This window comes from Ahaetulla prasina, chromosome 10 (assembly GCF_028640845.1).
Source record: "Ahaetulla prasina isolate Xishuangbanna chromosome 10, ASM2864084v1, whole genome shotgun sequence".
Lineage (NCBI taxonomy): Eukaryota > Metazoa > Chordata > Lepidosauria > Squamata > Colubridae > Ahaetulla > Ahaetulla prasina.
Window position 1 is genome coordinate 3,133,299 of NC_080548.1, and position 13,084 is coordinate 3,146,382.

At 51.3% G+C, this 13,084-nt stretch overlaps 1 protein-coding gene across 1 annotated transcript in view; it reads left to right on the forward strand.

Annotated features, from left to right (window-relative positions):
- The window catches only part of MACF1 (microtubule actin crosslinking factor 1), a 248,817-nt gene that overhangs the window by 226,948 nt on the left and 8,785 nt on the right, over window positions 1-13,084 (forward strand). Inside the window, exons 75-88 of the mRNA XM_058195880.1 lie at window positions 1,065-1,220; window positions 1,444-1,650; window positions 2,614-2,733; window positions 4,328-4,497; window positions 4,739-4,898; window positions 5,470-5,664; window positions 6,286-6,414; window positions 6,505-6,648; window positions 6,844-7,026; window positions 7,258-7,375; window positions 7,722-7,885; window positions 8,817-8,979; window positions 11,450-11,604; window positions 12,639-12,713. Coding sequence (XP_058051863.1) covers window positions 1,065-1,220; window positions 1,444-1,650; window positions 2,614-2,733; window positions 4,328-4,497; window positions 4,739-4,898; window positions 5,470-5,664; window positions 6,286-6,414; window positions 6,505-6,648; window positions 6,844-7,026; window positions 7,258-7,375; window positions 7,722-7,885; window positions 8,817-8,979; window positions 11,450-11,604; window positions 12,639-12,713 — 2,139 coding nt within the window. The remainder of the gene's footprint in view (window positions 1-1,064; window positions 1,221-1,443; window positions 1,651-2,613; window positions 2,734-4,327; window positions 4,498-4,738; window positions 4,899-5,469; window positions 5,665-6,285; window positions 6,415-6,504; window positions 6,649-6,843; window positions 7,027-7,257; window positions 7,376-7,721; window positions 7,886-8,816; window positions 8,980-11,449; window positions 11,605-12,638; window positions 12,714-13,084) is intronic.

A 13,084-nucleotide genomic window follows, 5' to 3' on the forward strand; every position in this document is an offset into this window, starting at 1 on the left:
ACACTCAGGTGGCTGGGAGGCAGTCACGCACTGGGGGAAGAGCTTGGCCTTCCTCTGGCAGCAGATCAGCTCTTTGATTGGCAGCTCTGTTGACAGGGGTGGGGAGTTTTTGGTGGGGGGGCGTCTGGGGATTGTCATGTGTGTTGGGCTCGGTCTCTGGGTGGTATGTGAATTTCGTTGTATGGCTATACTGTGTACATACGTACAATGACAATAAACTTTACAATTTATAATTTATACAAGTAAAACAGGATTCTCTGCATGACAGGGCCATAGAGTTCACAGAGGAACTGTTTGAATTTGAGTGGAGCAAAAGAGTCAAGAAAGAGGGCCGGGAGGGAGAAGCAGGAATCGGAGATTGCGGAAGGAGATGTCATCAGTATGACTTTTCCTGGGAGTGTGAAAGTTGGCAAGGTTGAGAAATACTGCCCTGAACCCTTTGGAAAGTGCAGCCTTGCAGTTCCCTTGTCCCTGCATAGAAGCCTGGTTGTCCCTGGGCCGGAGATCAAGCTGGGGGGTAGCTGAATACAGGCAGCAGGATTGGGTCTAGTCCAGTGGGGGATAAAAGTGGAATGCAGTGACTTCTCAAAGCTCTTATTTATTTATTTATTTATTATTTAAATTTGTATACCGCCCTTCTCCCGAAGGACTCAGGGCGGTTCACAGCCAAGTAAAAATACATAATACACTATAAATACAATTAAAATACAGTTAAAAAACTTATTAAATTGGCCACGATTAAAATTTAGAACTAAAACCCATTAAAACCCATAAACTTAAAAACTAACCCAGTCCAGCGCAAATGAATAGGTGGGTTTTAAGCTTAAATGACCTCTCATTTAAGAGCAGCTTTCCGCCATATTTGATTCTCTCCAGCATTCTTCAGTGGGGGGCCTGGGGGTGAGGGTGAAAGGGGAAGGTATTCGCCCCACTTAGAACATGAATGAAATTCTGGTTTCTCTCTTGGAGCAGGTGCATGCAAAATCCATACTCTTGGCCTGGAAGAGATTTTGTCACGTACTCCTTTTTTTCTGCCTCACTCCTCTACCTTGTCCCCTGTTTAGTCCAAGCTGGAAGAGGCGCTCAACTTGGCAACCGAATTCCAGAATTCCCTGCAGGACTTCATCAATTGGCTGACCCTTGCAGAGCAGAGTCTGAACGTTGCTTCTCCTCCAAGCCTCATCCTTAACACTGTGCTCTCCCAAGTAGAAGAGCACAAGGTAAGGGCATCCCCAGATTTCCCCTGTAACAATGGCCCCTCCACACCTTCGTCTTGGCAAAAGGCTCGCAGCTGCCCTGAGGAACATCGGTCAGAGGGTCTCAGGGTGGGATCTCAGCCTTGCCTGCAGAAGGAGATTTGACCGCTCCCCATAATGCCAGGATTCCAAAGAAGTTTTCATGGAAGGATTTATCTTTTGCTTCCTCCCCACCCACCCCTGGCAGGGTTTTGCTAATGAAGTAAATGCTCACCGGCATCAGATCATTGCTCTGGACCAAAGCGGAAACCAGCTGAAGTTTCTGAGCCAGAAGCAGGATGTGGTCCTGATCAAGAACCTCCTGGTCAGCGTGCAGTCTCGCTGGGAGAAGGTTGTCCAGCGGTCAGTTGAAAGGGGCAGGGCTCTAGATGATGCCAGGAAACGGGCAAAACAGGTAAGTGTCTTGGAGGGCGGGGCCCTTTGGGAGCTGCTCATTGGGAGCCAACGGTGGGCTTACAAAGTAGCTTAGATACTTGCAAAGCGGCAGCATTGTCTCAGATGCCCCGTTGGCTGCCTTAACACAGCAGGACCACGGTTAAAATGCATTAAAATCTGTGGGCTGAGTGGTGAGGGAGGGGATTCTGCTGGCCATGGGGGAGGGCAACAATGGGAGGAGAGCGAGGAGGGCATGGCTTGTTTGCTCGTAAGAAAAGGGAGGTTGTGGCAAGATGGCAAATGCTCCGAGCAAGAGAAGCCTTGGGAAGGTATGAGCTTGCGCAGGAAAATGGGAGGACCCAACATGAACAGGGAAAACAAGCTTGGGAAGAAAGATGGAGAGCAGTCAGGTGAAGAATTAGAAGGTTGGTAGCCGCATAGAAAGGGCTGGAAAAGTGAGGAAGCCAGGAGTTTCAGCCTGATAAAGAATTGGCAGGAGAGCCAAACAGAGGCTTCTAGAGAGGAGCGGTGGGGACAAGAGTCTCTCCAGGAGATGAGATGGGCTGGGAGAAGAACCTTGGGGGACAGGAGGAAGAGGCACAGCCCAGACTGAGTCCAAAGGAGGGAGGGATAGGAAAGCATCTCAGAAGGGACCCTCTCTAATTCTCTGGAATGTAAAAATGGGGGAGGAGAAAATGCAAGATTTCTGTTACTATAACCTCACAATAGAGGTGGGCTTAATACTTTGGTTTGGTCTCCTGACCTGAAAAAGAGAGTTCCAATTCCACGCAGTGGGACTCTTCCTATGACTACCCGATTACGGGTTGGTGCCTGGACCGTAAACTTTGCCAGAGTTTTCCCTGATGGTATACCAGAGGGAAATGATAACCTGAAAGTTGACACAGATTTTGCTGGGAAAAACAAGGTATCAGAGATATATATATAAAACACTCACTCTTCGTGGTACGTTTTTACATTCTAGTTCCATGAAGCTTGGAAAAAGTTGGTGGACTGGTTGGAAGATGCTGAAAATCATCTAAATTCTGAGCTGGAAATTTCCAACGATCCAGACAAAATCAAATTGCAGCTTTCCAAGCACAAGGTTGGAGTCCAGTCACAATGTATTTAGATATTCAATTTTGAAGCTGCCCATCTCACTCAGTGTACAATTAGACATAAAAAAACCCCATATAAATATTGCAACCCACTAGAAGGGCGTTAAAACAGAATAATTAAAATTAAGGGGGGAAGCCTTCAAGGCACTAACCAGCCTTAAGGTCACATGCTCTTTTGTGAGCCCCAAGCAAGTAGGGCTTCAGACCCTTCCGAAAGGCCGAGAGGGTGAGGACCCCCCTCACCTCTGGGGGGAGAGTATTCCAAAGGGCAGGGTGATGTCCGGATCCCGCCAGTTGGAATTCTTTGGCTGACGGGATCCGCAACACATCTTTCCTGCCTGACTGGGTGGGATGGGCCAGCGTAATGGGAAGAAGATGGTTCCGCAGCAGCCTGGCCCATGCATAGGGCTTTAAAGGTCATCACCAACACCTTGAATTAGGCCCAGAAGCCAATTGGCATCCCAGGCAGCTCCCCAGCAGAGGCGTTACACGTGTCTCCTTGGGGCATCCAAAACTGCTCGCGCAGCCACATTCTGTACCAGCTGAAGCTTCCGGATGCTTTTCCACACAGTGGACGATTGCAGTAGTCCAGATGGGAGAGGACCAGGGTGCGAGTGATTGAGAGAAGGGCCTCCCAGTCCAAGAAGGGTCAAAATTGGCACACAACACAAAGTGTCAAGGAGGCTCAAGGACCTGGGAAAGGCCGGGTCAACCAACAGCCTGGGTGAGAAACGGATTGCAAAGGCCCATTACCAAAAACCATGGGAGAACTAAGACTCAACAGATTTAGCAGCTGCTGTTCAATGAAACAAACTGACTTTGATGAGAGCCTTAAGCATGAATTATTTCAGCTTCTCTCCCCCCCCGCCCCCCAGGAAGCCTCTGAGGAGACATAAATCTTTTGGAACTTCTCCTCCCTCACCCAGAGGGATTTTCTGCCCTTCTTTTTTCAGTCCCTTTGCCAGACTTCTCTCCTTCCTCCTCAAAGGAACCTTGTTGGGGGGGGGGGGATGACATAAATCACCTCAGGGCAGGATGAACTGGAAAGGGTTGAATAGAGCCAGACCCTCTTTGGCCCAGGAGGAGAAGGCTGAGCTTCAACTGGGCTGGGGAGGAAGAGAAAGACTTCTGCTCTCCGGCCCCTCCCTCCCTCCCTGTCCCTGTCCCGTGAGCCAGAAGAGAGTTCAGATCCTGCTTCCCAGGCTGTGCGCACATGCAAATGACCCAGATGCGAGATGAGGGCAAAGCAGAAGCTCAAGTGGGTGTCACACGGTGGTTTCTGGGTGCATGATGAAATGCAGGCGCCTCTTATGGCTCCTGCTGAGAAAGAGCTGCAGAGGCAGGCGCAGCAGGCTGCAAGTGGCTGGGGGAGGGGGAGGGGGAGGGGGGGAGGGCCAGGAAGGTGCTGCATGAGGTAGAGACAGGAAGCTGGGGCTGCCTAGACCAGGAAAGCCCCCTGGCCCTCTTCAGTCTGCAGCCTCTCTCCAGCTATTGTCACTGGAAGAGACAAATGGAGAGAATATGCAGTGATTTGCTTCACCTTCCCTAATTTTTAAAAATAATTTCTTGTCAAAAACTCAGGAGTTCCAGAAAACCCTCGGAGGCAAACAGCCCGTTTATGACACCACTATCCGCACCGGAAGAGCCTTGAAAGAGAAAGCTCACTTCCCCGATGACACCCAAAACCTGGATCACCTCCTGGGGGAAGTCCGGGATAAATGGGACACCGTTTGCGGCAAATCTGTGGAGCGGTGAGTGAGAGCAAGCAGGCAGCAGGAGCCCTCAGAGCTGACTTCAGTCTGTTTCGCTGCTGGGTCCACATTGGAGGTTCGGGGTGGGAGGGGGGGCAATTGCAAGCCTAGGCAGAGATGTGCCTGGGGGATGGGTTGGGGACTCCTGCTCAGCCGCTCAGGAGGCTCTTCGTATTTGGCAAGAGTCCCTCTGGGCTCCAAGGAGAATGCCTGCCATCCTCCCCCCTGTGTCTCTTTGCAGGCAGCACAAGCTGGAAGAGGCGCTTCTCTTCTCTGGGCAGTTTATGGATGCACTGCAGGCCTTGGTGGACTGGCTCTACAAAGTGGAGCCCCAGTTGGCCGAAGACCAGCCTGTCCACGGGGATCTGGATCTGGTCATGAATTTAATGGACGCTCACAAGGTAACTGCTGCGGTGCAGGACGAGGGATGTGGAAGAAAGCAGGCAGCCATCTAGGGTGTGTCCCTTGCAGTCTGGCAGGCTTCCTTCCCGTCACCTCTAAAAAGCAAGCAGAGGCGGCCCTTTGCAACATGAGCAGCCAGCCTCCAGCTTCGTCACTCTTTCTAAAACAGGTGTGTCCAATCCACAGCCCGTGGGCTGCATGTGGCCCTGGGCAGCTAGTAATACAGCCTCACAAAATATTCTTACATGCTGAGTCATGAAAAATCTGCAAGATTTTTCTTGCAAGCTCAGAGAGCACCGAGGACCCCTCATTTATTATACATTATCTATTTTATATGCATCACTCACTGCAGCCCAGACAGGTCAAAAGGTTCTAGAATGTGCTGGAGCAGAGTGGGCTTGGGAACAGCAATAAGGGAGCCGTCCTCCTGTTGCGGTTGAGGTTTGCAGCCTTGCTAAAGTATCAAACCAGAGGTTTGAAGCTTTGTTAAGGAAAAAATTGGCAAGAAAATTATATTTAATCACCACGAGCGAAGCTTGCTTCAAGGGTATTTTTTCATTTCCTTGTTAGGTTTTCCAGAAAGAACTTGGCAAGCGGACGGGCACCGTCCAGGTTCTCAAGCGCTCAGGTCGCGAACTGATTGAGAACAGCCGAGACGACACCACCTGGGTGAAAGTGCAGCTTCAGGAGCTGAGCAACCGTTGGGACACGGTCTGCAAGATGTCCGTCCTGAAGCAGACGCGGCTGGAGCAGGCCTTAAAGCAGGTGGGGGAAGATGAGGCAGATCCACCTTGCACTCGCTCTTCTTGTTCCCTCCACACGCTTTCTGAAAGTTGTGCCTTCCCCTTACTGGTCTTGGAAACATGCATATCACATCTGGGTGGAGGAAGGGCTTCCAACAGAAGAGTAGTCAGAATGCAGCCCAAAGTTTAGAGAACCTAGTGCGGTTTGTTGCAAATCCAAGGTCAGAGTTTTATGCACAAGATTCACAGAAACAATACACCAAAGATGGTTGGTCACGGTAGAGTGATATGAGTCAGGGCTACCTTTTTAATCAGTCTTTAATCAGGAGAGTTACTTCCCTGCTTGGCAAGGAGCCTCCTTGAGTATTGCTGTTCTGCTCTGCTCTCTACTGCCCGAGTAGGAGGGGCTTGGAGGCCATGTCCTCAGGCAACTGCTTCAGTTGTGTTGATCCAATGACTCCTGGCTTGGAGTCTCCTGAGGCTGACATTCCACGGGATCAGCCGAAGAAACTTCTTTGGCTTCTGAGTGCTGGGCGTGACACTTCCAGGGCACAGCTGGCTGTGTGCAGCTGGCTCCTTTGGCCCATCCTGTGGGGCAAGTTTAAGAGGTGGAGGGTTGACTTGGGGGCCTTCCGTTTTCTAGGCCGAGGAGTTCCGAACAGCCATCCACCAGCTGCTGGAGTGGCTCTCGGAGGCTGAGCAGACCCTCCGCTTCCGGGGAGCTTTGCCTGACGACGCGGAAGCTCTGCAGTCACTCATCGATGTACATAAGGTGGGCAGTGATCCCAGGGATGCAGGATGGCCCAGGGCAGGGCAGAGGGGCCGTGGGTAACAGTGCCCTTGTGTTACCCTCCTTGTGCAGGAGTTCATGAAGAAAGTGGAGGAGAAAAGGCTGGATGTGAACTCGGCAGTAGGGATGGGAGAGGCCATCCTGTCTGTGTGCCATCCAGACTGCGTCACCACCATAAAACACTGGATCACCATCATCCGGGCTCGGTTCGAAGAGGTGAGCCAGTGTGGGGACGTTAGCTTCTTGTCCACCGAGTTTGGGCCTGTTGTGGTGGCTAAAGCGGTTCCTTTGGTTAATTGTGGGGTGTTCTGCACCCATGGAATAGTCAGCTCCAGACCTCTGTCTCCAGCCTCCCAGATGCCCAGCCCTCTCTGCCTCTCAGTCTTTTTTCTTGGGCTCTTTCTCCTCCAGGTTCTCACCTGGGCAAAGCAGCACCAGCAGCGGCTTGAAGCGGCACTCCTGGAACTCATGGCCAACGCGGAGCTGCTGGAAGAGCTGCTGGCATGGATCCAGTGGGCGGAGGCCACGCTGATCCAGCGGGACCAGGAGCCCCAGAATATCGAGCAGGTCAAGGCCCTCATTGCGGAGCACCAGGTAACGGCCGTCCTGGCCCCTCCCTCAAGGAGAGCAGCGTCTGTCCTTCCCATCGGATGCATTGGTCGCAGTGAGTGGTGCAAATGCTCACTGCCTGGCTTGGACTGCAGACCTTGCCAGCTGGGACGCTGCAACCGTTGCCTCTCGAGGTTTTCAGCTTTAATGTTCCAAAAGGGAGGCTGAGAAAAGTAGCTGGACATTTGCAAACTGTTGCATCTTGTCTCTTTCCAGTCCTTCATGGAAGAGATGACCCGGAAGCAGCCAGATGTGGACCGTGTCACCAAAACCTATAAGAGGAAAACGACTGAGCCAGCTCACGGCCCTTTCATGGAAAAATCCCGTAGCAACAGTAAGTTGTTATAACTTGGGGTGCCAGCAACTAGTGCCAGGGATGCGGGGCTGAGGTCGGAGCCTGCCGAGAGCCCTGCTTCTTGCCTGGCACGCGCTGGCAGTTGCTGAGCAGTCAAGTGTATTCATTCCTTGCAGGCTCAGCCTCTGAATGGTTGTCTATTTTAAGGCTGGTCCTACCTTTCAGAACCCAGGTCTAAACAAAGTGATCTCGCCCATCCTCAGCTGAGGGGGAAAAAAATCCTTTTGGCACAGTTTTTGATGGGTGTTTCCCATTTTCTTCTCTGCCCTCTTTTCATGCTCTGGCTTGACTTGGCCTTTTTCAGCTCCTCTGCTTTTTATTCCAGGAAAGCCCTTAAACCAGGCAGCCCCTCCACCCCTGCCGATCCTCTCGCAGTCCGAAGCCAAGAACCCGCGCATCAACCAGCTCTCGGCACGCTGGCAGCAGGTGTGGCTCCTGGCCCTGGAACGGCAGCGCAAGCTCAACGATGCCCTGGACAGGCTAGAAGAGGTGAGGATCCTCTTCCACAGGCGGGCAGGGCAGCCTCGGATGTGGGGCGTGCAGGATTTGAAAGTTGGGGCTGATCTTGGTTTCAGGCTCATTAGCACGGCTGGTACAAGTAGAGCAAGGCTGGTGCACATCCCTCTCCTCCCCCAGCAGCTGCCACCTTGCCCTTCGGTCTTCCCAGCCCATTCCATACGCTGGAAGCCATTTAAAAGCTGACACCTCCTAGATGTCTTGGCCATTCCTTGGAATTGATGCTTAAGCCCCCTTGGAGGTCTCCAGCTGTGGGAATGTGCCATGAAATAAGTGTCATCTTCTGCCACACACAAGACTTCCTGGTCAATTCCAGCAATAACAACAGGCCTAAAGCTTGGCAATCAATACATTTCTTCTGTTGTCACCTCAGAAAGAGAAAGATGCAACTCCCACAATTGGCACTGGGTGCAGAAACCTGACTGGGAAAGAAAAGGTTTCCCCCTTTCCCTGATACTCTCATTTTTGGCAGATGAAGTTCCCACCCTTCCTTCTCACACGGAGACAAGGAGCCTCCCACACTCTAATGATGCCCAATTATGGGAATCCGGGGACCTTTCAAGCGGTGACGCTTGTGTCCTTGGGCTGGTGTCTGCTCTTGATCTTGGAAGTAAATGTTGAGAGCGGCTCCCCAATGCTTTTCAAGATGGCCCATTTTGGGCTCTCTTGTGGCTGAGTTTACAGAATATGCTTAAGTGGATACAAAAAGCAACTCTTACTAGGTGCAAAAAGTACCTTGAACACAGCCTGGGTTGACTCAATGCAGTAAGCTTCAGAAGACCTCTCTCCAAGTCTAGCCAAATAAGCTCAAGTTGGGTCAATGAAACGGATGTGTCTTTAACTCAACAATTAAGTATCTTATGTGAACAGAGCACATCATTTTTTTCCCCTTTCTATTTCCAAGTTGAAAGAGTTTGCAAACTTTGACTTTGATGTATGGCGAAAGAAATATATGCGCTGGATGAACCACAAGAAATCCCGTGTGATGGACTTCTTCCGGCGAATCGACAAAGACCAGGATGGGAAGATCACCCGGCAGGAGTTCATTGATGGGATCCTGGCTTCTAGTGAGTGCCTACTTGTTCCAAGTCTTGCTTTGATTGCTGTGACAGGGGCAACTGAGCAGCAAGAAGGGTGGCTCCCTGGCTCAGAAGTCTCTGTCTGCCCACCCCAAGGTACTGGGCTCGATTTGCACAGAGGCAGAGAGTCACCCTCACCTGGCAGCCAGATTGAGTTGCAGGCTCAAGTGCTGGAAAGCTGGCAGGTGGAATAGCAATAGCACTTAGACTTATATACTGCCTCACAGAGCTTCAAAGCCCTGTCTAAGTGGTTTACAGAGCCAGCCTATTGCCCCCAACAATCTGGGTCCTCATTTTATTGACATCAGAAGGATGAAGGGCTGAGTCAACCTTGAGCCAGTCAGGATCGAACTGCTGGCAGTCGGTAGAATTAGCCTGCAATACTGCGTTGTAGCCACTGCGCCTGTTGTGGTCTCCCAGCAGCCTGGGGAGCTGGCAAATGAGGAGGCTGGGGTGAAACATGGGTCAGTCCTGGAGTTTGGGGAAGGCTCGGACGAGGGCTCTGCATCGGAGGTAGAGATGGGGCCAGGGCCATCTAGGAGTTATGTGCTGACTCCAGAGCCTCCAGAGTCTGATGTCAGTGAGGCAGAGGAACAGGGGGAGCCTGTTCCCAGTGCACGCATGCGCAGAGTTGCCAGAAGGCAAGAACAGTTAAGACAAAAGGGGCGACTCGGGAGTAAGGCTTGGAGATGATTGGCCCCTCCCATAAGACATAAAGGAGGAGCAAAGGCACCTGAGCCTTTGCAGGAAGCAACTTTGTTCATGCTGGTCAGTTTAAATTCTGAAACTCCGTTTTGACTTTGTGCTCCATGTGGCCTTGCAAAACTAATTGCCAATTAGGTCTTTGGCAGCGTGTCACGCAAGATAAAGATGGGTGCTTATCAGCCTTATCTCGAAGGACTGTGGCAGACTTCTGTCGGACTCTTTACAAACTATTTGTGACTCATCACAGGCTGTGAATGAACAGAATTGACAGCCGTTGAAATAAAAAGAGGGTTTTGGGGACTAATTGTGTGCTTTTTACTGTCTCAGGAAGCCTAGGTCAGAACAGTGCCACGATGGGAAGTAGAATGGCTGGGGGTCTTCTTGTCTGATGCACCTGTTTGTGCAGGGATTTCTGGGTAACCCACAGTGATGCCCCCCAATCACTTAAAATGACACTATTGGGCTATGGAATATGTAACTTAACGGAGGCCAGGCTGTAGCTTCATGGCGGGTGGGGGTGGGAGCGAGGATAGAGAGAGAGAGAAGCATGCGGGAGGGACCTCAGCCCCTCTCCTTGGTTCCCCCTCCCTCTGTCCCTGGAAAGTTTGCCACAAGAGGAAGTCTTCTGTTCCACATAACCTGTTTTTATTTACTTCCTTGTGACTACTTGGTTGTCTTTACATTTGCGGGGCTGATAATCCAAGATCCCTTAGGTCAGGGGTCTCCAACCTTGGTCCCTTTAAGACTTGTGGACTTCAACTCCCAGAGTTCCTCAGCCAGCTTTGCTCTGGGAGTTGAAGTTCACAAGTCTTAAAGGGACCAAGGTTGGAGACCCCTGCCTTAGGTGATCCCGAGTGGTGCTCACAGCCAAGGAGCCATTTTCCACAGCTGTTGGAGGCCGGGTGGGGTCAGTGGTAATCTCGATTGTTTTACATCCTTTCCCAAGGGCTGCCTTCAGAGATGTTCTCTGCCCTTTGAAAGGCAACTGGAAATGAAACACACCTCGGGACCTTCTCCGGGCATTGAAGCCAAGCTGTCGGGGTCTTTTCTGCAGTGGCTCCCTAAAGTTTGTTGGGATGGTCAGCTCATCAGAGCTCTTCCCCTTTGCCAGGGTTTGACCTTGGCTGACCTTACTTGCTCACTTCAAATATTCCTACTTTTTGTGCAGCGTTACATTTTTTATTTGCATGGCTACAGATCAGAAGGTTTTTGGGTGGAAGACGGGCAGCAGTTCCGTCTGCTCATCCATTTAAGTGCTGCTACTCTGCGGCAAACTCGGTAAACCAAGTCTGGGTTTTTGGCCATCACTTCCTTATTTCTGCTTATATCAGTATTAGGAAAAAATCCAAAACCACATTTCTGCCCACTTTGCACCAGATGCCCGAGGAAGGGTGTGAAAAATGAAAACTCCAAAGCTAAGCCCTTTAAGCGAGCTGGGTCTTCCAGGGCTACTTACGCCCCCATCTCTGTGTCTCTCAAAGCTGAGGTGAACTGGCCTGGCACCTAACAGTAACTGGAACCAGGGGAAGTTTCCCCTTTGCATAATGTGGCTCCATCTCTTGCCATGGAGTCTGTATCAGGGTTCCCCAGGGTTCCTTTTTCTTGTTCCCCAGAAACAAAGGCTGTGCCCACCCTGGGGAAGGCTTTTTTGCCCTTTTTGGGAAGGGAGGAGGCTGTGCCAGGGGGTGGCAGGGGCCCCTCATTTTGAAAGCTTCACTACTTAACATCCATCTCTTCTCTTTCTCTTCCCCAGAATTCCCCACGACAAAGTTAGAAATGACAGCTGTCGCTGATATCTTTGACCGGGATGGGGATGGCTATATTGACTATTATGAGTTTGTAGCTGCTCTGCACCCTAACAAAGATGCTTACCGACCCACAACGGATGCGGACAAAATCGAGGATGAGGTATGGGCTTGGTTGGGGGAGTCGGGAGGAGAAGAGACAGTCAGCAAGGCTCTGCAGGCAACGAGCTCACTGCTGCCACTGATCGATCTGGCGTGTCATCACTTACCCCCACAATTCCTTTTCTTGATAAATTCCTGGGGTTTCATGGGAAAGATGTAGGTGGAATTGCAGTCAGCAAGCATTCCTCCCGTTTGCTGCTCCTTGTGGCCTCCTTTTCCCTTGGCATCTCAGGGGCAGAAATGTTGAGTCTGGGATCCCTTCTCATGTGGGAGGGCTGTGCAGGGGAATTAGTCAAAATCATTGGAATAGATTCCAAACTGGATTCACCAGAGATATATGTCCCTCTTCCTCTGCTCCCCTTCCAGCTTTCCCACTCCTCCCGGCCTTCGTTTCCCCATCGGTTTTGCTATGTCCACTGGAATGCTCACAGTTTAATCATAGAACACAAGGGACCTTGGAGGTCATCTAGTCCACCTCCCTGCCTAAGCAGGACAGTCTAATCAAGGCACATTCTTTTACTGGCAGTTCATCTTAATCCATAGGTACTAATTATATATAGGAGTTTATTTTGAGTCTGCATCCTGCTGTTTTTGGGGCATGCAAATGCAGCCAGAGTAGGTCACCTGGTTTCCTGCATCCGGTGCCCCAGCTTGACCAGGGGGAAGCCAGGTACAACACAGGACTTCCACGTCGGGGTACTTTTTCTGCCCGCTCTTCATCACTCTTTTTGGTGGGACTTCTGACATTCGGAATCGCCCTCCTTTGGGGCAAACGCAGTCTTGCCTATGCCGTCCATTACAGATGACAGGACTTGAGCAGCCTTGCCCAGCCAGAGCCCAAGATCTCGGGTTCAGATCATCACATAGCAGCAAAGGCTGCCCCAATGGACAGCCATCACTTCTCACCCCACTTGAAGCTAGAGTGGAATGAGCGCCAGAAGTGCAGGGCGATTTCTGTCCCGTCCAGTGTCAGCTTTCGACACCGACCCTGCAGCATTAGCACCACCACTTTTCTTCCTGCTTCTTCCCTTACAGGTGACAAGGCAGGTGGCTCAGTGCAAATGTGCCAAGAGATTCCAAGTGGAGCAGATTGGAGAGAACAAGTACCGGGTAAGGAGAAGGAGCCAGGATGGGGGCTGTCTGTGATCTGGGGCCCTCCGCAGGCTGACCGTGGCCTGCCAGTGCAGTGCACTGCCTTGTTGTGTGAAGGAGACACACCCACCTTGTCAGGAAGCAGGCCCTGGGGGCCACATGCAGCTCCCAGAGGTGGGGGGGTGCCATGGTGCTCTGCAAAGGGTATGGAGAAAGCTGCCCCCATGAGCCACTACTCTCATCTGTGCCTGGGAAGCCTCTGTGCTGGGAGGGAGGAAGTGTTCCTGCCTCGTAGTATAATCCTTTCTCAGGTTTGAACAGTTTCCTTCTGGATGCTCCCAGAAAAATGGATTCAGAAATGGGGCTTTATCCCCTTTCTGATTTTTGCT